Raw genomic sequence first — 21,723 nt, 5'->3', positions numbered from 1 at the left:
CCTCGGCTTCGAAGGGCATGATGGGAGGCACATGATGCACTGACTGTGCGACGCACGTGAGCGTAATGACGTAACACCGTGCGACGCACGTGTGTGCTGAGAAGCTGGAACAATGGCCACCGAGAAGCTTCAGTTCCACGAAATGGGCCTTGACGACCGCCTTTTAAAGGTAATGAAGTAATTTAAATGCGAAATATACTCAATTGGAAACGTTAAAGCGCAGGAAAAGTGACATATATGGACCTCACTAACTGGCTTGTGTCTCGTCGTCATTCGTCAAGATGGCCCGAAAATAACAGTAAAATGAGCTACTGTTTACTTTGGGGCCCTTTAAAGTTTATGTATTTGAAGGGGACAGTGCATATTAATGTTAGTGCAAAACCTTGTCGTAAATCTGTTGTCCCGTAGAGGAAACGAAGTTACAACACTAACAACAGTTCAATGACGTAGAAGAAAAACGTCAACAAATGATTAGCTCCCGAAAGTTTTCTACAGTACCGTAAATATTTTTTTCAATATAACTGCAATGTTAATTGTCGGCCTATCCCGAGTTCATGCAATTGATGGTCTGTTTAGGCGGTGGCTGATCTGGGTTGGTCCCAGCCCACCTTGATCCAGGAGAAGGCCATCCCTCTGGCTCTGGAAGGAAAAGACCTGCTGGCACGGGCCCGGACCGGTTCTGGGAAGACGGCTGCTTACGCCGTGCCTGTCATCCAGCGCGTCCTGGCCTCCAAGCAGGTGACGCGCGGCAACATCCAGCCCCCGGGACCAAACGCGACAGCTGTGACCGTCTCGTTGTTTGTGGTCTTCAGAGCGTTCGCGAGCAGGACGTGCGGGCTCTGATCCTGGTGCCCTCCAGGGAACTGGGCCAGCAAGTCCAGGCTATGATGAGGCAGCTGACGGCGTACTGCTCCAGGGACGTCCGCGTGGCCGATATCGCCGGCAAAGCCGACGTGTCTGCGCAGAGGTCACTTTAGTCTCGTTAAATTGTTCACTGGACAAGCGAGCGGACTCGCACGCCTCTTTAGGCGCCACTAGTACTCTGATTTCATCTACCAGCCAATCGATGACAATATTGAGAAAGTTTAAATAAAACGTACCAGAATAATGATGATATGATTCATGAGATATAATGATAAAAACAGTTGCACAATATGGAAATAGTGTTCGCAACATTTTCACAAGGTCATTAAGTGAGGTTTTGTTTTCAAGCAGGTTTTGTTCTCAAAGTCCATTTTTAAAAAGAAATGCACACAAATACATATAAGTGGATATGAACTCTAATAAGCTCACAAAGTGTGGATATTGCACTTGCATATCAGTGTTCACAGCACAGACCGAGTAGGAGCACCACAACATGCGTTACAAAGGCCATCAAATCAAATTGTAAGACTTGTAAAAACAAATATGCCCACAAAATCTGCAAATAAGAAACTGTTCTCAGTTGCCTTACCTGCATAAATGGAATAGTTTGAGGGACGGAAGGTTCCATGCGTTGACGTGACTTCCTGCTCGTGGCGCGCAGGCCCATCCTGATGGAGAAGCCCGACGTGGTGGTGGGCACGCCGTCCCGCGTGCTGGCCCACCTCAACGCGCACAACCTGCTGCTGCACACGTCGCTGGAGATGCTGGTGGTGGACGAGGCCGACCTGCTCTTCTCCTTCGGCTTTGAGGACGACCTGAAGAATCTGCTGTGGTGAGGAGCGACGCTACGCGTTTGTTGTAGTTTCACTCACGGCCGGGCCAATAATCCATTTATTCCGTTCATTTAGTTTGAGTTTAGTCGGCATGTCAATTCTTTGAAAACATTTTGCGTAGTTTAAGGTACTTTGCCGACAACTCAAGCGCCTATTTTATTTTTCTCAAAAGCCAACAGCTCACGTGAGGTTACGGCAGTCAACTTTCATTCACAACAGTAATACCTGCACCTCATATGCACGTTTTGTTGTTGAATGATGTAAAAACAATTAATCTTGAGTATTAGTAGAATAGTCGATTCTAATTGCAGCCCTAATTAAAATGACTGAAGAGACATTTTCCACTTATTATGTTACCTGGAAAGAAACAAATATTTCTATTAGTTTTGTGGAAGTTGATGTAAGTTAATGCTGGAAAAACGGTTTCAAAGGTTGTTTGGTGTTGGGAGAAATAAAGCAAACCTCAGAAGTGGAAAAACCGAAAAACTCTTTTTTTTCTTTTCCTATAAACAAACAGGAAAATCGATTTAAATCGGCAATCGGATTTTTGTGAATTAAATGTTTTCAATATCGCTCAGCCCTCGCTGTCCGGGTTTTGTATTTGTCAAGGTTCCGCTTTATTTTTGCTTGTGCTAATTAGTAAAGAAATATTGTGTTCAACTTCCCTGCAGCCACCTGCCAAAGATCTACCAGTCCTTCCTCATGTCAGCCACCCTCAGTGAGGATGTTCAGGCCTTAAAGGAACTTCTGCTGCACAATCCCGTAAAGTCCTTCGCACATCTTCCACATTGATGTCCAGGGAGCCCCCGTTTGTCGCAGGGGCTACGGTCCACATCCGCTCGGGATGACTGAAAATTCACACTGTGGAGAGACCAAAAAAAGAGTTGTACCCCAACCCCCCCCCCCCCCCCCCCCCCCCCCACACGCTTTTTAAGCACAATTAAATGTATGAAGACTTTGTATTCCTTAGTAGTATTAGTAATGTAAGTACAGTGAACCACTGCTATTTGAGGAGAATGTGGACCGAGCCCTGTCGTGAATGGTGCAAAGCCGTAAAACGGGTTTCAACAATACTGCAATTGCCTATAGATGACACAAGATGGCGTCAAAGCACTACTAGCAATTAGAACAGATGAACGAGGTTCAGCGTATAACGGATGATAGGTTCCCAAAATTAGCATAGATCTTATGGTAAAAACCTTCAAACAAATGGAGCGTCAACACATACGAACGGATAATATGAAAATACTTACAGGCACACTCACATACTCAGTTTCTCTGCTCTGTGGGAACAACAGTTATTACATGAGCTTAGTAGGGGGACCTTCTCCGTCTCTTGCGCTGAAGTTGCGCACCTCTAAACTTGGATTCGGAAACGCGAATGTTTCAAAGCGAGGGCAAAATTGAGGTCACTGTATTTGGCTGTGATGACATATGCGGCGCCCCCCGCAGGTGACTCTGAAGCTGCAAGGCTCCCAGCTGCCAGACAGCAGCCAGCTGCAGCAGTTCAGCGTCCAGTGCGAGGAGGAGGACAAGTTCCTGGTGATCTACACGTTGCTCAAGCTGCGGCTGGTGCAGGGCAAGACGCTCATCTTCGTGGGAGCCCTGGACCGATGCTACCGCCTCAAGCTCTTCCTGGAGCAGTTCAGCATTCCCGCATGCGTGCTCAACTCCGAGCTGCCCGTCCAGTCCAGGTCAGACTCCGGACATCCGCAGTCTTCTCCGGCTTTCGTCATAGCGTGTGGGTGAAGCGTGGCGGTGAATTGTGCTGACTCTCCATAAAACGAAACATTTTTGGAAAATTCAGCTCCTAAAGCCGGTTTCACTTTGTCTCATGAAATTCTGTAGTCATGTCTATCATGAGTAGACTCACAAAAGAGTCTCAAGTAGCCATGCCTGAAATGTCAGTCTGCCTGCCATTTTGCATGAAAGCAGCCATCTTAGGCTCATTTTCAGGGGTTCTTCAAAGACAAAACCCTCCGAGATATTTGTCCAATTGCTACCAAATTGGATTTTGGATGACGCCCGTCTCAATTCATGTAACATGTCGTTCCCGCGTCAGGTGTCACATCATCACGCAGTTCAATCAGGGTTTCTACGACTACATCATCGCCACGGACGAGCACAGGCTGGCCGACCCCGCCGCCGCATCGCAGGCTGCGGGAAAAGGCAAGAAGAACAAAGCGCGAAAGTGAGTCCTCATTCAAACAGGAAGTCTTTCTCTTTGAATGGAAGCTGAACGCTTCAAGTGTGCTGTGGTGCTAGGTCTAAAGAGAAGGAATACAGCGCCTCCAGAGGCGTGGACTTCCAAAATGTCGACAACGTCATTAACTTTGATTTCCCCGTCACCGTGGAGTCGTACATCCATCGAGTGGGAAGGTAAACAAACGTTATCACCAGGAGTCCAAAGGATGACAATTTGATGGTTGGTTTTCATTCAGGACAGCAAGAGCCGACAACCCGGGCACGGCCTTGTCCTTCGTCGCTCACACGGAAACCGCTTTTCTCTCTGAGGTTGAGGAGGCGCTGACTGGAGGTAAATGGACTGTGCACGTTTCCACATTGGTTTGTGTAACAATCTTTTTGTTTTTCCCAGATAAAGCCGAATCTTCCCTGAAACCCTACCAGTTTAAGATGGAGGCCATTGAGGGCTTCAGGTACAGATGCAGGGTGAGTCTAGTCGAGTTTTGCAAGTCATGCCACAACCACAAATATGAGGGATGAGAATAGAACTTTGAGGAAACCCACAAGACTTTGACACTGTATGGATTCTGCTTCTTGCTAGATTTTTTTTTTTTTTTAGCATTAAAAAGCTACAAAATAGAAATATGAGGAATTGAAAATAGAGCCCTAGAGAAGCCCACAAGACATGAGACTGGATCAAGTGGGTCATCTATTGCTCTTTATGCCAATAAAACAGAAATATGAGGCACGGAGAATAGAAACCAGAAGGACTCCACAAGTCACTGACAGCATGGATTGGTCATTCCTTTTGCTGCAAAAAGGAAGAAAAAACAAACAAATGACAAAATAGAAATACGAAGGACTGAGAATAGATCCTTGAGGTGCCCAACAAGCCATTGACACTTTGGACAGATTCTTTTTTTCTGCTAGTATTACTGCAAAAAAGAAATCTAAAGAACTGTGAACAGAATTCTGGGGAACCTCTTGAGTCATTGATCAATGTTTCCTTTTGTTATGATGACTGCAAAAGAAAACAGAAATATGAGGGGCCGAGTATAGATCCCTGAGGAACCCCATGAGTTAGCGACACTAGGGATGGATGCTTCATCTTTTGCAAGTGTTAGTGCACAAAAATAAAATGTTGTGGTACTCGGAATAGCGGCGCGAGAACCCCACAAATCAAGTCAAACCAAAACAATCCAACAATCATTAAGAAAACGACTTCTTTAAAATGTGATTTATTTCTTTTGTCACTTTGGGTTCAGATTGGAGAGCACATTGTCTGTCTGTTCCGTGTCATGAATGCAATGATGTTCATTTGGAATTATTTCTCCAAAAAGGATGCGATGCGATCGGTCACCAAGCAGGCGGTGAGAGAAGCCAGATTGAAGGAGATCAAGCAGGAACTGCTTAACTCGGAGAAGCTGAAGGTGAGCCACGGCTGCTCAAATCAAAAGATGGATTTTTTTTTCTTCTTATCATTATTAAAGTGGGCCAGTTCTGATTGTCAATCAGACATATTTTGAAGACAACCCGAGAGACCTGCAGCTGCTCAGGCACGACCAAGACCTTCACCCTGCCGTCATCAAACCTCACCTGAAGAACGTCCCTGAATACCTCAGTGAGTCATGTCGGCAGCAGCTTCGTCTTATGCTCAATGGCTAAACGTTCACATTGTGACCCCGTGCAGTTCCTTATGCTCTGAGAGGTGTCGTCAACCCTCTGTCCAATCACAGGAGGAGGAAGAGGCCAACCCAAAAGCTCAAACCACACGGAGTCGCCAAAAGCAGCTTCAAGGTTAGACACGCCCCTTTTACAGCATACAATATGTCACCCCCCAGGAAGTATGTGGGATTACAATAGTATTTGCTGCTAGTTTGTTTTTGAAACCAAAAGTAAACGTTGTCGTTGTTTTTTCAGGGAACGAACCCTCTGAGGAGTTTCCGCTACGCAAAAAAGACGGCGAACAAAAAGCCGAGCCATTCAAAATGAATTTAGATATAAAGTGATTCAAAAATGACTTATGTTGGCTTCCACTTCCACTCAAAAAAGGCAGAAAAACATTCAAACGTTGCATAATTTCTCATGTATATTTCCATTCATAATAAAATATCTATGTATCCCAAAATGAATTTGCTCTTAATGTTTTTATTGAAGCCATTTACATTCAGCACAATATGGAACGTGGCCTTCCCAACCTTTGTTTGGGCTTCTGTCTGTACTCTCGGTAGGAGTGGAGCAGAATGGATAGAATTGACTTCTTTTGCACTCAGATATAAAATAACTCGTGTTTACGTCTTGGACACGTGACTACAGCGATGCCTTGACTTGTGAGTTGAATTTGCTCTGTGACCAGGGTCCTAATTTGGCTGACTTGTATATCCAAGCAATTTTCCACATTGAAATGAATTGAAGTGCCAATATTCCACTCCAAAAACCACCACAGTTGGCTTTTGTTACGTGCTTTTAGTAAAGAAAATAGCACGGTATTCTATCAAAACATAATAAAGTTGAATGTAAAGAAGTAAACTGGTTTTATAAAGAGTAATTACTGTACAGTGTGTTGTTGGATATGTGCATTTAAGGGGCGTGGCCTAGTGCGTGACGTCAGGAGCTGGAGTTGACGTAGTCTTGTTCTGCGTGTCTGCCTGTGAGCGTTCTCATTTTGTACTTGTGTGTTTGTACCGTTCAATAAACCATGGCTCTCCTTGCCCACATGCCAGGGTGGTGTTTAAGGGGGCATGTTTGGTGGTTTCTCACGATGTTCCTGCTGGTGTCAGTCGATGGTGAAGTGAAACGGGTAGTCCTCAGTGGGCACAGATTCAAAGATGATGCTGTCAAAGGGGTTCTCGGTGGACAAGTTGTCCACGGGGAACCAGGAGTCGTACCAGGAAGTGGTGGTCTGGGGTTCCCGTGTCGTGCCGGTGGTGATGGTCGTCGTCACAGTTGTTGCGGTGGTCGCGGGCGTTGTCTTGAGTCTGCCCCGTTGCTTCTGCAGACGCAGCCGGCGCAGTCGCAGGATCCGCAGCCGGCGTAGTCGTTCTGCTCGCTGGGCGGCGGCGTGCTGCTCCTCCGGGGAGGCCGTGCTGGCCGCTGTGGCGCCAGGCGGCGTGGGCCTGGCCTCGCCGGCCTTGGTGACTACGCGGATGGGGCGGTTGCCGTTAAGCGCCAGGATCTCCTTGATGCGGTCCCAGTTGGACTTGGCCAAGGTGAAGCTGCAGGATGTGGCGCCAGACTCGTAGCCCACCATGCACAGGCGGGTCTCCGACGTGTAACCGTCCGCCTTGGCCGTCACGTGGTACTCGCCGGGATTCAGAAGCCGCCAGTAGTCGCCACCGGAGGCTGTCGCAAGAAACGATGACGTTGTCAAGTTCCTTCCCATTCAAACATGAGAATACAGTGAACTCCGCCTTTTCGCAGTTCGCTCCTTTCAAATTCACAACATTTGCTATGCTGTGTTCGATGTTTTTTTTTTGCGCTATGAAACACCCTAAAATCCCACAAGAGGGTGCCAAGGAACTGTGTTGAAGTGACACATCCCGACTGAGACTATTGGAAACCCTTTCAGCGGGGGTGTAAATTACTCACTCCTTCACTATTTGCGGGAGGTCCCTGTTCTGACAAACTCCCCTGTCTATATTTTTGGGCTCTTTCTACAACGCCAACGCACTGGCTAATAAGATAGTAGTATTGGTGTCAAGGAAGTATGTTGAAGTGATATATCTTGACTGAGAGACTAAGATCTTTGTGTGTAAGGGAGGTGCTAAGTTTAGCCTGGGCTGTTAGTGGACGTTACGGAGAGTCTTGGCTGCATGTGTATGTTTTCTTAACTTCAGCTAAGAAACGCCGCATTTTCACAGTGACGCGCATACCGGTTATGATGTCATGGCGTATCCCCTCCACTGATATGGTGGCGTTGGCTAGTGCGTTTCCCTCCACGTCTTTGACCACGCCTTTGATCCCACGATGCACCTGGAACACACGAGACAAGGCAACACTGGAATGACACTCTGGAGAGCAGGTGTTTCCCAAGTTTTATTCAGCTCGAGGTGTCGCGTCGCCGTGGTTCTCACCTGCTCGACGAAGGACAGCAGAGCCTCGCGGTTGTTCTCCCACTCCAGAGGAAGTTCGCTCTCGTGCGGGAACTTGTCGCAGCCCAGGAAGATGGAGATCTCCAAGCAGTTGGTGTGCAGGTAGCTGAAGTCATTCATGCCTGTTGGAAATTTGGAATTAAAGGTGGAACGTGTTCAAGAGCCAGAAAGTAACATTTGTAGATTGCCATGACTGAGAATGTAGCCAGCCTCATGTACACTTACTGCCCACTGTGGGCTTCCAGCTGGCGCCGTTGGTGATGCCCTGGCCCCCGGTGACGTCGTCACCGTGGCAGGATCCGCGCTGGACCTCGGTCATGGTCAGGTGACTGTGGGCGTACGACATGGCCAGCCAGCGGAACATGACCTCGTCAGGCGTTTCCCGCAGGGCGCCCTCGTTCTGACGCTGAATGCCGGCCCACGTGTCCTCGCTCATCTCACCGTTGCCCTTCCGGCGGTGGCTGTCGCTCAGCTTGGCCGACACAAAGTCGTCAGGAAACCGAGGTCATGTTACTGCTCTCTTTCCGCAGAGGTGCTAGGTCGCATACGGCCTGTGCCAGTCATAAGTCTTAAGCTTCAGGTTTTACACCAGTCCCAAGTTACTGTGGCAAAGAGTCAAGTGAATTTGTTCGAGCGAGTCGAGTCGAGTCGAGTCGAGTCGAGTCATTACTTATGCTCCGCTAAAACAACTGGCACGCTATCTTGAAAATGCAGATTTTCAAAGGTAAGCAGGCAAGACTCGAGTCTTACCAAAATCTGCGGCCGCTGCATGTCAAAAGGGTACGTGACCAGTTTCTCGCCGCCTTGCAGGTTCGCCCCCAGCACGAAGGGGGTGCGCTCCATCCAGGAAATGATGGCTTTGGTTTCCACAGCCATCTGAAGGCGAGAAAGGACGAGCTGACGTTTTCGGTTTTCTTTCGTTTCAATGTCTGATGTTTCGATCGTGTTATGAGATGAACATTGATGGGTTGTGAACTGCTTTCTATAATTATGTCATGGTAGCGGTGATTGGAAGAGGTGGACTATGTCGGCTAAGTCCCCAGTGAAGGCCCAGCGACCAAATGTAACCGGAAGCCCATCCAACTCACGGATCCGTTGAGGAAGTTCTCTGGCATGGGAATATGATGGTTGGGTACAAAGCGTGGGACCCAGCCGCGGTCTTCCGCCCCCCACAAAATGCTGTTGAGATCCGGGAAGTTCTGGAAAATGTTGTAACCCTCCTCAGTCCAGTGGCCCAGAACCCAGTTGCCCATCTCTGATCCCTGAAGGACAGAATGACAACTGACAATGAAGTCTCTAATGTGACGACCAAAACTGAAGCCGGGTTGCTTGTCTTGGTCATCGTACCGCCTCAAAGGCCAGCTCGTACGCGTCGGGGTTGAGGGACGGCACCAGGTGGATCCTCACTCCGTCCACCAGGCGGCGCACTCGAGGGTTTTTGTCTTTGTACTCCTTGCACAGGAACTGCATCAATAGAAGCAGGAGCTCCCGGCCCAGCACCTCGTTACCGTGGAGACCCGCCGTGTATCGGAATTCTGGCTCGCCTGGACGAAAAAAAAAACACCCTCGGTTAATTAATTTTGTTAACGTGTACTATCAAAGATTGATAAACGAGGGTTCTGTTACCCAGCTCGTGCTCCCCCGGGTTGTCGGAGATCTCCATGGCGTACATCTTCAGGCCTTGAGAGCTCTTACCGATGTTGTAAATTCGGGTGATGTTGGGACACTCCTCGTTTATCACCTTCATCATCTGGAGCAGATATAAAAATGAACACACATTGCACAGTAGTTTGATCATAGTGGTCTTTGGGGTGCAATTTCATGGTGAACTTAAACGGTACTTTAACCTTTCCAGGTGAACTTCATTTGACAAGGACTGTACTTGCTGTTCTCTAACAAGGAAGCGAGGATCCATGAATGGACCAATAAATAGCCTGGTTCAATCCGAATTGGTATTTAAACAGTCCACCGGATCATGCCGTTCACATTTTGACATCATTGGATTAAGACAACGCCGAACGGTTCAAACAGGAAGTGGCCACTGAGCTTAGCGTCATCAGCAGGTTGCATCAGAGAGAGGGCGCCATGCCTGTCAATTTTCATGGATCAAACACCTGTGGTGTATTTTGTCGCTTGCCATTTCAGGCCACAGAATCAAAATACAAAACCATTTTGTACTGTACAGTAATATGGGTGCATACGGCCTCGAAAAAAGGGCTCCAATGCAACGGACAATCGGCGATATCGGATGACCCCTCGCCCCCCCATTAGTCTGCTCTATCGAGGTTCCGCTGTACATTCAAAGGTTGCAGATTTTCAGCTGAAAAGCTGAAAATCTGCTTTCAAGTGAAAATTTCACTTGAAAGTCCAATATCCTTGAATGTGAGTAGTGTTGTTCAAAAGCAATCGGCATGATGACCAGGTTTCTGAGACTGGAGATATTTTTGTTAAGCCACAACGTATCGCGGAAGCGACCTGTCTCATATCCTTGTAGTTGTGATGTCGGAAGTCAAGCTCGTCGGAAGACCTCACTTCGTTCTCGCTGTGGTGGCTACCTGTAAAATCAAAATAGTGGGACTGCAGCTTCAATCATCTGACATCCTTAAATTCGAGGACAATGATTTTGGATCAGTATCTTCTGTTCGGAAGTAAGGCTCAAAGCTGCTGTATGACGTGTGTGGAATATTCTTGTCATACTGACTGGGAAGTTGACAGGCCAGAATCTCGGCCCGGAGACACAAGCTTCCGTTCCAGCTCTGCGGAAGGATTCGGATGTAGCGCGCTACCACCGGCCAAGAAAACTGGTTCAGAACCGGTGTGTCTCTATCCACGTTCCCGTAGAACAACTGGAAGGGAATAACGTTCGTTTCTGTTCTCCCTTTTCTGGTGTAAAACCTGCGGTGGCGGTCCCGCTACTCACCCACTCGGCGTAGCCGTCGTGAAGAATTGTCCAATCGCGACTGTCGTTGCTGAAAGCCACAAAGTAGGACGACACAAAGTCCTCACTGCAAGAAGACACAAATATCACAGCTTTTTAGTGTTGAAAACGTAAATATTGAATATTGGCTCTGGAATGTAGTCCCCCTGACAAACAGGGGTTTACTGTACGTGGACACATTTTTATTTCAAAGTTATTTTCCGTGTTGAGGCTCTAAAAGTGTTTGAGAGACTCACATCAGCTCCGAGTTCCTTCCTTGTGTGATCACCCCCGAGAACTCCACCTCCCGTCTAGCGTCCACCTCAAACCAGCTGTTGGTCTCCTCGGGCTCTGCGCACCACGCGCCCCCAAAAAGATCTTCGTCGTTGCCGGAACCCTGGATGCAGAACAAGCGTGTGACTCCAGTCTGGTACTGTCAAGTGTGGAGTCTGGAAGTCCAGCAAGGTCTAGCATAATCTGGTGGTTCGGTCGAGTATGGTCTGGAGGTCCAATCCGGTTCAATGTGGTCTGGTAGCGCAGTACAGTCCAGTCCATTGTAGTCTGGTGGCGAAGTGCGGACTGGTGTTCCACTTATTTTAATTAGTTCTGGTATCCAGTGTGGTCCGATGGTCTGGTGAAGTCCATTGCGATCTAAACGTTCAGTGCAATCTGGTGATCCAGTCTGGAGGTCAAGTTCAGATCAGTTCATTGTTGTCAAGTGTGGACTGGTCTTCCAGTCATACCTTTGGTTTGATAGTTCAGTGTGGTGTGATAGTCCAGCGAAGTCCAGAAAGTGTTTTGTCTGGTGTAGTCTGAGCAGCTGTGGCTCAGTTGATAGAGTTGGGTCGTCCAGTGACCGAAGGGTCGCCGGTTCGAATCCCGGCTCCGACTGTCTGCATGTTGACGTATCGTTGGACAAGACGCCTTGGGCACTGTGATGGTGTAGATATAGAGCGCTATATAAGTGCAGTCCATTTACCATTTGGTGGCCCAGTCTAGTATGGCCTGGAAGTCCTGTCCAGTTCAGTATGGTCTGGTGGTACAGTTAAGTTGACTGTAGTCTGGTGTTCCGGTCATTCCTTTGGGTTCTGGTCGTCCACTGTTGTCTCATTGTCCAGTAAGGTCGTGTGCTGTCTGTCTGGTCTAATCTGGTGATCCAGTATAGTATGGTCTGGAGGTCCAGTCCAGTTTAGTGTAGTCTGGTGTGGCAGTCCAATTCAGGCCATTGTAGTCTAGTAGTTAAGTGGGGACTGGTCTTCCAGTTATTTCACTGGGTTATGGCATTGTGTTCTGATAGCCCAGTGTGAAGTCCAATTAGGTCAGTGTGGTCTGAAGATCTGGTGTAATCTGATTGTCCAGTCTAGTATGGTCTGGAGGTCCAGTCCGGTTCAGTGAGGTCTTGTGCTCTTGTGTGGACTGGTTTACCAGTCATTCCATTGGGTTGTGGTAGTCCGCTGTGGTCCGATGGTCCGGTAAAGTTCAATAAAGTCAAGTTTGGTCCGCTAGTCTGGTGTTTATTTTGATGATTCTGTTCAGTGTGGTCTGGTGGTCCTGTCCATTGCAGTGCAATCGTTGTAGGACTGGTGTTCTGGCGGTCTAGTCCAGTGTGGTCCGGAGGTCCACCGTGGCGCGGTGTTCCGGTGTGGTCTAAAAGAGCCGTCCAGTGTGTTACCTGCATGTTGAGTCTTCCCCTCTGAGCCGCGAATCCGTGTTGGGACTGCGAGGAGGCCAGCAGCTGGTCGTCTTCCACGCGGTGAGACTCCAAACCCAGAGGAGGACATTCTGGACGTGGCAAAAAGACACGCTTGAGACACCTGCACGCATGTCGACAATCTTTATGTCTTGGTGAGGTTTTACTTTTGGGTTCTGGTGGCTGTATGATGTTTTTGAGTCTCTCCTCTTCCTCCTCCTCCCATTTCTTCCTTTGACGCTCGGCTTCGGCGCAACGGCAAAACAAAGACGTCTCAACACGACCGTTTGCACAAACTACTTCCATGCGTACGCACGCCCAAACTGCATTCATTCTGCGAGAGTCATTTGAAGATACAGAACTTTTTCCGTCTTCTCGAAGTGTTCCCCGATCTTTCGTCACATACGGACTGGTTCTGTTGAGCTCGAGCATTCCTGACCTTTTTCCGCCTTTTCCGCCTTTTCCTTGCGCGCTTGCTCCTCCTCTTCCTCTTGCTTCTTCTTGGCAACTGTCAAGAAAAACAAACAAACCGATGATGATAACGACTTCTGCCTCAACGCCGGCTGACACATCGGTCCCGGCGGCGGACGTACGGTCGTCGTAGTCGTACTCTTCGTACCAGGGGACCACGAAGGGGACGTCGGTGGTCTCCTCTGCAACACAAGCAAACATTTCTCCGCAAGAATCCCGACGACGAGAGGCCGCGTGAGCGCCGGATGTCGGCAATACCTGGAATGTACACGACGACCTCCGGGGTGGTCGGCTGCTTTTTGTCTTCACCTAAAATTCAGAAACAAAGGACATCCAACTCACAAACGACACCCATCTTGCACATTTATTTCTAAACAAACATGAGCCGACTTTACTGGGCCAAATAATCTGTTTTTAACTTTTGTAAAAAAAAATTAAAAAAAATACACATTTGTTGGGAAATAATGGATTATTTTGATGTTTCTTATTGTCTGTTCCAAGTAAAATGATGTGTTAACAGCTCTTTCCACCACGCTTTGGGAAATGAGTGATTGTGTCAATGTTTGTACTAAAAAGCAAAATAATCAGTGTGAACGACGATATCATGTTTTTTTTTTTTTTTTTACGATGTATGGTGTTCATTTGGGTGAATAACTACATTAGAAGAAAAAAAAAAAGCACATGATGTTAGGCACAGGTTGGTGCTAAAGTGTGCTCGTTGGACTCCCTCCCAGTTGTTGGAGACACTGAAGCTGAAACTTCAGGATGATGAAACTGTATTTCCTGTTTTGGCCACACGGGGGCAGCACAAACAACACAGAGAACCGTCCGAACTTCACCACATTTCCAGCCAATGTTTGTTTTTCAGAGTTCCGATGTCTTAGTGAGCCGCTAACCTGGGACCCTCCTGACCAAGTCTGGTTCTTCTGGCTCCTCCCACTTGGGCTGCGCAGTGGGCGCTCGTCTGGTTGCTATGAAGATGACAAGAATGAAGTAAATGTTACTTTCCACCACTGATTCTAGAACATTCAGCTCCCGTTTCAATGTGGAAAGAAAAAGCAAACGTACTCGCGTCTGTGCTGGGTCGAGTCAGTGGTTTGGCGTCTGGCGTCGCCGTGGTAGTAGCGGTCGCGGTCGCGGTCGTGGCGGCTTTGGGTTTTTTGGGCGCTTTGGGCTTCTTGGTGGCTTTGGGCTGTTTGGGTTTCTTGGTGGGTTTGGGACTTTTGGGCTTCTTGGTGGGCTTGGGCGTCCTCTGCTTCTTGGCCTTGGCCTCCTTCTCCGCCGCCTTTCTGCCCTTGGCTTGACGGAACCACAACACGCGCCGTCAGTCAGTCGCGCTTTTTGGCAGCCCGACGTGGTAAATGTGGCTGACGGCGGCCGAGTGGCTGAGGTCAAACTCAGAAACTTGATGAGACGCACTTGATAGAAATAACACGACTCCGCATCGTTGCATCAACAGAGGAATTAAGAACCCGACTCCACATTGAAATGATTGCGCTTTAGACGCGTGTTTCATGATTAAGCTATTTATTGTGTTTCGTTTGTTTGTTTTTTCATATTAGCGTCATTTTGTTGTCAGAAGAAAACAAAGTGTGAGTTTGCATGTTTGGCTTAGGGTTTCAAACTAGGGTTGGGTTTCAAGTTAGCGTTGCCATTGAGGGTTCGAAGCCAAGTTTAGAATTTCAAGTTCGGGTTTCAAATTGGGGTAACAGTTTTAAACCAGGGTTAAGGTTTCGGGTTTCGAATTCTGGGTTAAGGTTTCAAATTAGGATTTCATACTTGGGTTAGACTTTCAAAGTAGGGTTAGGAATTCAAATGAGTGCTTGTAGTCACGGTTAGGGTTTCAAGTTAGTGTCGCAGCCGAGGTCAGGGTTTCAAATTGGGCTATCAAAATTAGGGTTAGGGTTTTAAACAAAGGTGAGTGTTTGAAATTAGGCTTTGAAGCCTGGATGAGGGTCTTAAACCAGGGTTAAGGTTTCAAACTAGGGTGTCAATCCCAAGTTAGGGTTTCTAATGCGGTTTTGGGGTCAGGCTTGTAAGTAGGGTGTTCGAAGTCGGTGTTAGGGTCGGAGGCAAGCGTCGTTTGCCTCCCCGCGGAAAGTGGAAAGTTTCGTCCCGTCGAGCAAAGCGCCGCAAGAATCTCGTGGGAAAATCAACATTTTCGTCTTCCCGCAGACCAGCGAGCTTCTCGTAAAGCTCCTCCACATTTTATCACTCAGCATCACCACGGTTGCCGCGGCTACCGGGGTTTCTCGATCCCCAGTCGAGCCTCTCGACCGCGGCGCTCGGACCGGCACAGGAAGTGACGCGGGCGCAGCGCCAACATACGACTGGATGGCGGGTAGCTTCAGCTGAGATGCGACATTTTGTCCTCCTCGTTAGCGACGGGCTTTGATTTTGACCGACATGTTCTTTTGGAATTCATTCGAGTTGCGTGACTGCTGAGTGGCTTCCACATTTCTCAGCTAATTTCATCAAAATGTTCGCCTCATTCAGGACATGTGGAGGCAATCATTTTGCAACATCCCCCGAATTCGATTCCCTTGCAAAATCATGACGAGTTGTACTAATTCCTCCCACATCTCCTGACTGTTTGAAAATGTTCACCCCTCGCAAGTCATCCTCGGCAATCGTTCACATTGCTGAAATTCCCGCCTTTCACGATCAATTCCCAAATGCAGACGTAATTGACCTATTGACCTCCTTCCACATTTCTTGACTCAATCAAGCCATTCCAACTTCCAAATATTGAACTCATTCACGACATCCGAGGTACCATTTGAAAGATTCCTCAAATGTTCTCCACAACATTCACAAACCGAGAGCGATTGGACGCGTTCCACATTTCTCAACAGATTCGAAGCCTTCCAACTGGCAACCGTTGAGCTCATTCAGGTCACAGACGAAACCATTTAGCACACACTCAACTTTGCACTTTCTGGTGGAACTTGACATCCAGTTGTACGCCGTTCGGTATCACTGACTTAGTACTTACTGCCTCCTCCCGAATCTCGATATTGGGATTTTTACGTGGTGGACCTCCCAGTGGACGCTTGACTAAGATGTCCACTTGAAATCCCTTTTCAGTGACTGGGGAGTATTGGATTCACTGTGAAGCCCGAGAGTCCACGGATGAATGATTCCGATTCGCTCATTCCCTACTCCCGCCTTTCTATATCCTTCTTAAAGAGTCCACTAGAATCCTTCCATAGCGATCACGGAGTAGGGAATGAGTGAATGATTCCGAATGCACCCCCAAATCACGACGCGAAGATTTTCGTATAGTGCACGACGTAGTCGACCGTCGGGCTGAAACGAGGAATCAAATACTCCCTCCTTACTTTTCAGGGATTTTGAGCTAGAGCACCATATAGTCGACTAGTTTTGTCCACCGTTGTCTCCATCCATCACTGATTTGCTTTAGCGGGCTACATAAAATGACTTAGTGGGCCAAATAGGGCCCCCCGGCCTTGACTTTGACACCTCCAATTCCGCCTCACCTGCCTCCACCTCCTGCGGCGTTTTCTTCTTCTTGGGTTTGACTTTCTCCACCTCCGCCGCGGGCTCGTCCGACACGGTCTCCCGGTCGACCCCCGCCGGCCCCCGTCTCTCCGGCGCCCGCCGGACCTCCCTCGCCCGAGCCCCCCCGCCGTCCGCCTCGCCGGCGCACAGCAAGACGCCAAACAGCATCAAGAGCAGGCACGCCGCCGCCGTGGCCGGGAACCTCCTCATGGCTACAAGAAGAAGAAGAAGAAGAAGAAGAAGAAGACAGCAGCTCAGTGGGCGCGCTGAGCGAGGAGCATGTGAGGGGCAGATGTGCGGCCCGGCAAGAGGGGAACAAGCGTCGTCTTCCCTGCTGGAGGCGCGGCGTGAAGAAGACGCTGACGACCGCTGATTGTTTTCCAGTCTGCCTCCTCCTCCTCCTCGTCTTCTTTGAGGCCCCTCAGCCTTTTTTTTTCCTGTCCCGGCCAAGGGAGGAGCTTGGTGAGACACATGAGACATTCCAGCCGGGGGAGGAAATCAACCAGGCCAGAAGAAGAAATCAAGAGCAAAAAAAAAGATGCTGAGTCATCTTTGAAAGAGCAACTCAACAGATTTGTCTTTGGGTGTTTTGTTACGGCGGAGAGCAAAAACAGCTTTTCGAGAAAACCTTCGTTCATCCTGACTTCGCGGTGTCGCGGTCGATCTGGAGCACGGCTACGGTCTGAACTTTCCTCAGGTGACAACAACAACAGAAAGGGGAGGGGGATCAAATGCGTCTTCAATCAAACTACATTGCTGTGAATTCTCCAGTCCTTGACCTCATACCATACAGTCAAACCCTTCAAAGCGATTGACTGTAGCTTCCACGGCATCACGCCATTTCGGTTGACATCATACAACATACGTTGGTCTATTTTTGGAAAACAAAAAATACAGTAACATACTGCACTATGTCGTTTGGAAATTTGCCTCAAGCGGGATTTCACGCGAGCTCGGACAAAGTCAGTAAGGTACGCTATCGAGCGTTTTATTGTGAAATCACCAGTTTACTGTTATTTCACAATAAAAGATCGTCTTAGAGTATTTGAGGTGATAACGCAACAAATTGGTGGAGGCGCCAAAAGCAGCAGAGGTGTGAAGCTGCGTGGTTCCCAGCATGCATTGCACCGTGCAATGTTGATCTATACTTTTTTTTTTTTTTTTAAAAGCGCATCAATTTTTTATAAGCACGTCAATCGGAATCGACCGAAGGCCGAATCCGAATGGAATTTCATCGGGTTTCACGGGGGTGCGCTTTTCCTTTTGCCAACCGATCGGAAGGCCGTTTTCGCCACGCTCGGTCTTCGGCGACGTAAATATGGCGGCTCCCGTCGACGGAGAGCTTGTTTTTAACTGCCTATAAGTTGTTTTTTTTAATCGGGCGTTTCTTTTTCAAATAAATATATAAAAACATTCCCAACTACTGTGCTGAATCGACGACGGACCTCCATCTTGAGAAACGACACGTTCACGGCGACGTGCGCATATGAGTTTGGGTTTCGAATTAGGCTTTGAACCGGAATTAGGGCATCAAACAAGAGTTGCAGTTTCAAATGAGGGTTTTAATCGAGGGTTATGGTTTGAAACGGCTCAGTTTCTTACCTTTTGTAAACAAAAAAAACAAACTCCTTTGAATCTTTTCGTTGCACAAATTCCAAGCAAACGTTGCTGAAGTCTAATCGCAACTTTTGGACTTCTCTGCCGACTTGTTTACGCTTAATTTGTTTTCTCCCTTCAATCTTTTGCCTTTCTTTTCCTGTTCTTTCACACTCTTCTCGTCTTCCCTCGTGACCAATCAGCACCTTTGTTTACGTTGGCCTTCATCTGTTTCTCATTCCTGACTTTTCTTATCACGCCGGAGGCAAACACACACACACACACACACACGCACGCACACAAATAGTCACACTATTTGTCATAGGAGCGCAATTATGTTCTGAAACATTCTTCCCCCGCTGGTAGCTGCACACGCTCGCCGTATAAGAACATATTGGAACCATATCCACAATGTTTATTGCCAGTTGAAGCGTGCTGTAAAACTAAACCTAACGTTTACATTTGACTTTCAGCGTAAGAATGATTCACTCGCTGTTATTTCTTTTGTGACGGACTGTTTATAAAAAAATAAAAAATAAAAAATAAATAAATAAATAAAAGAATTCAAAACGAAACGTCGTTTGTTCACGAAAGTCCGCCGGCATAACGCTGACACCTAACGGGAAAGGCCATAGACCGAGCATCGACATCACGCTAACTGTGAACCTGTAACCAAAGGATCGTTGAGCACAAATGGTGCAGCGACACATGTAGACAAATCGTTTAATATTAATCGCAGGCTTATATTGTTTATTCTCTGCAAAAAATGACATATTACTGAAGCTTAGTTACAACCGTCTGCTTCATGTACGTATTATCTATGTAATATACTGCCCCCTGGCGGCCAAGGCACCCACACCAGTGGGAGCAGCGCAATGTCCATTAAATTAGGGGAACTCATGATGCCCAAACTATTTACATTCTTTTGAATTATGTTACTACAGTATGTTTTCAAAAAGTACAATCCTATTTCCCCCCCCCCAAAATGTGCAATTTTGGAGGTTGTTTTTTTGGGGGAAGCGATGAATGATATTTTCATTCATTTCAATGGGAAAAGTTGATTAGTGTGATGCAGCGCCACCATGCGGCCAAACAAGCAACAGGCCCAGCATGAATAATCATTTTTATTCAAAATAACTTACGACGCTTGACGAAAGTCAGAAAAATAGGATCAGCTGATCGGTGATCAGTTTACGATGGTCACGTGGATCCCACGCCGCCGCACGAGTTTCTCAGTTGATGACGATGTCAGCAGTAACAAAGAGGGCGTGTCGTCTGCGCAGCGAGGGGGCGGAGCTGCGTGCAGGCGAGCGAGGACGACGACCTCGGGTGCGTGGCGCTCCTCGGCCCGCGGGCCCTCCTCCTTCCTCCACTTGGTGCGTCGGTTCTGGAACCAGATCTTGACCTGCGCGTGGCTCAGGCGCAGCGCGCCGGCGAGGGCGTGGCGCTCGGCGAGGCTCAAGTAGCGACAGCGGCGGAAGCTCAGCTCCAGAATTTCAAGCTGGGCCGGCGCGAAGGCCGTGCGCGCGCGCTTCTTGGGCCGGCGCGACGGCGACGGCGACGGTCCGCGAGCGCCGCCTGCCGCCGGGTGTTCTTTCTCTCTGCCGGCTTCTCGCGCAGCCGCTGACGAGGAAAAAAACCAAACCAAACAAGGCTCATCAATGCAGTATTGTCCTGCATTCGATCTCCGCAAACCTACTGAAATACGCCCTCAACGTGTCATAAATCCATGCAGAACAGTTTCATCACCTCTAACGGAAATGTTATGCAGATGTCGCCCACTCCTTTCCAGCCCACCCAAATACTTCCTACAACTTCGCTAAATCCACTCCAACAATACTCCCGACAAGTCACCGCCATGTACACAATTTACCGAAATACTCCCACATCGACGAAAATGATCACGAAAATAGTCCTAATCGTAGTCTTGAAAGTGACCTAAATACTCTTTAAATCTTCTGAAATACTGCCCTAAAGTGACCCGAATGTACTCAAATACTTCCAAAAGGTTTTTTCCTCAACACTTCTGGTTGCGCTCCGAGAATTGCTGCTGAAAGAAGGAGTGCGAGTTTCTTGACTTTTCACGATGGGTTCAAGAGTAGCCCGGGAAAATAAAAAAATAAAAAAACAAGTTCAAAAGGATTTCAACTGTTTTGCAGAGGGGACAGATTCGATTTGACAAAACAAAATAATACAATCTCGAACTAACTCCAAAAACCCAGTGAAAGTGCGCTCGCTGACCACTGAAGAGCTCAATTCAAAAGGATGCGCAATAATAATAAACGTGTGTTATTGTGGCCCAAAAATATTGAGGCGAGAAACACGAACGAAGCCTGGCGACGTCATCAGATGCTGTGCCTAATGAAGTGACCACCCGTGCGTCCACTGACCTGTGGCGGTCCCGGTGAACTTCCGGGGGTCCAGGATGTCCTCCACGGAGAAGGCCGTCAAATTGTTGACGTTTTCGGCGAGAGGCTCCATGACGTCCGGCGTGATGTGACGACGCCCCCCGGCCTTCTCCGCCGCTTAAATAGTCCGCCGAGACACGTGGACGCGTGACGTCAGCCAAATGGCCAACGGCCCGCCGTCACGTCCGCAGGGGGGCGCTGCACTCAGTTATTGATTGCCAGCCATCTGGTTCGAATGTTGGCGTTTCTTTTTTTGTGCTCCAGCTCGTCATTGCTGACCTTTGACGCTTCTTATGTTAATCGGTGAGCTTGTCATGCTAATTGATGGACTCCTCAAAGGAAAAGCGTGCCCCCTTAGGTCGCTATTTGTCCTTTTCAGCCACTAAACAACTTTGTGACTCTGCGCAAGTCAAGGCGAACGCACGAGCAGCAGAGCGACAGGAATATTTCCTTGCAATGATCCTCATTATAGCTATGAAGAAGCCAATGTGGCAATAATTTGCTCTACATGAGCAATTAAAAATAAAATAAACAGACTAACAATCAGTAGTGGCGTGAAAACGCAGCAGAAAATTGCACTTATATCACCAAAAGGTCACCTTTTTTTGGGGGGGGGGAATAGGCAGCGGTGATAGGCTCCCCCACAAGGCGAACAAGCCCAACTGAGAATGGCTGGACGGACGAGTCGGTTGTAAAGTTGTTGTTTGAGCGTCACAGATGTGCGGCCATTCAGGGCCAAAGGGGAGGTGAACGCGTCGCCGTTATGCGACTGAGCAATAGCCCGGAGGCATTTATGGTGTCCCCCAGGGTTCTTTCTCATTGCCCTCCTCCTTTGTGTGCCTAACAGCTGCAAAAACCCCTAAAGATGTGTGACGCTCAGGTGGTCTCGCCTGCTCATGTGTCGTGAACAATGCTCACAGTCAAATGTGAAGTGCTTAAATGGTAAATGCTCGAATGCTCCTTTGGAATTCTGCTACTTGTTACAGCTGATGGTTTAATACACTAGATACGTTCCATGACGGCACTAGATACCGTATACAGTGTACTCACAAAGTCGCTTTATAGTTTAAAAATGTATTACAAAAGCCATCGATGTGTTGTTCATCAGATTTTTCCGATATACTCAGTTTTTAATCACAGTGTTTTT

At 48.0% G+C, this 21,723-nt stretch overlaps 3 protein-coding genes across 3 annotated transcripts; 1 reads left to right on the top strand and 2 right to left on the bottom strand.

Annotated features, from left to right (window-relative positions):
* Positions 1–70: 70 nt before the first annotated feature.
* ddx56 (DEAD (Asp-Glu-Ala-Asp) box helicase 56) lies at positions 71–6,033 on the top strand. Its single transcript, XM_061697867.1, has 14 exons — positions 71–169; positions 577–738; positions 813–967; positions 1,526–1,696; positions 2,369–2,459; positions 3,150–3,391; positions 3,760–3,888; positions 3,963–4,076; positions 4,139–4,233; positions 4,294–4,367; positions 5,222–5,311; positions 5,397–5,502; positions 5,572–5,678; positions 5,802–6,033. The coding sequence occupies exons 1-14, from the start codon at positions 113–115 to the stop codon at positions 5,871–5,873; spliced, it is 1,665 nt and encodes a 554-aa protein (XP_061553851.1). The 5' UTR covers positions 71–112; the 3' UTR covers positions 5,874–6,033.
* aebp1a (AE binding protein 1a) lies at positions 4,655–17,132 on the bottom strand. Its single transcript, XM_061697777.1, has 20 exons — positions 16,551–17,132; positions 14,119–14,349; positions 13,947–14,021; positions 13,309–13,359; positions 13,173–13,232; positions 13,019–13,087; positions 12,747–12,824; positions 12,562–12,671; positions 11,147–11,286; positions 10,893–10,977; positions 10,674–10,818; positions 10,448–10,527; positions 9,599–9,722; positions 9,320–9,516; positions 9,061–9,234; positions 8,723–8,848; positions 8,198–8,444; positions 7,955–8,094; positions 7,754–7,853; positions 4,655–7,223 (listed from the first exon to the last, which is right to left on the bottom strand). Exons 1-20 carry the CDS (start codon positions 17,050–17,052, stop codon positions 6,658–6,660), a joined length of 3,300 nt encoding a protein of 1,099 aa, XP_061553761.1. The 5' UTR covers positions 17,053–17,132; the 3' UTR covers positions 4,655–6,657.
* Positions 17,133–19,354: 2,222 nt separating this feature from the next.
* Positions 19,355–20,649, bottom strand: pnx (posterior neuron-specific homeobox). The gene is made up of 2 exons (XM_061699295.1): positions 20,559–20,649; positions 19,355–19,791 (listed from the first exon to the last, which is right to left on the bottom strand). Exons 1-2 carry the CDS (start codon positions 20,647–20,649, stop codon positions 19,355–19,357), a joined length of 528 nt encoding a protein of 175 aa, XP_061555279.1.
* Between the last annotated feature and the right edge of the window lie 1,074 nt (positions 20,650–21,723).

This window comes from Phycodurus eques, chromosome 15 (assembly GCF_024500275.1).
Source record: "Phycodurus eques isolate BA_2022a chromosome 15, UOR_Pequ_1.1, whole genome shotgun sequence".
NCBI lineage: Eukaryota > Metazoa > Chordata > Actinopteri > Syngnathiformes > Syngnathidae > Phycodurus > Phycodurus eques.
Note: the sequence above shows the minus strand (reverse complement) of the source record. Positions and strands in the feature narration are given on the sequence as shown.

What these genes read in the sequence shown, in the direction of transcription:
- ddx56 (XM_061697867.1), top strand. Translation starts at nt 113, where the DNA reads ATGGCCACCGAGAAGCTTCAGTTCCACGAAATGGGCCTTGACGACCGC. An exon ending in GACCTGAAGAATCTGCTGTG is followed by an intron (nt 1,697 to 2,368) that starts GTGAGGAGCGAC and finishes ACTTCCCTGCAG; the next exon opens with CCACCTGCCAAAGATCTACC. An exon ending in GAACGTCCCTGAATACCTCA is followed by an intron (nt 5,503 to 5,571) that starts GTGAGTCATGTC and finishes GACCCCGTGCAG; the next exon opens with TTCCTTATGCTCTGAGAGGT.
- aebp1a (XM_061697777.1), bottom strand. Translation starts at nt 17,052, where the DNA reads ATGTCTCATGTGTCTCACCAAGCTCCTCCCTTGGCCGGGACAGGAAAA. An exon ending in GGGGAAGACTCAACATGCAG is followed by an intron (nt 11,287 to 12,561) that starts GTAACACACTGG and finishes TTCTGCATCCAG; the next exon opens with GGTTCCGGCAACGACGAAGA. An exon ending in CCCGGGGGAGCACGAGCTGG is followed by an intron (nt 9,517 to 9,598) that starts GTAACAGAACCC and finishes TTTTTCGTCCAG; the next exon opens with GCGAGCCAGAATTCCGATAC.
- pnx (XM_061699295.1), bottom strand. Translation starts at nt 20,649, where the DNA reads ATGGAGCCTCTCGCCGAAAACGTCAACAATTTGACGGCCTTCTCCGTG. An exon ending in GTTCACCGGGACCGCCACAG is followed by an intron (nt 19,792 to 20,558) that starts GTCAGTGGACGC and finishes TTTCCTCGTCAG; the next exon opens with CGGCTGCGCGAGAAGCCGGC.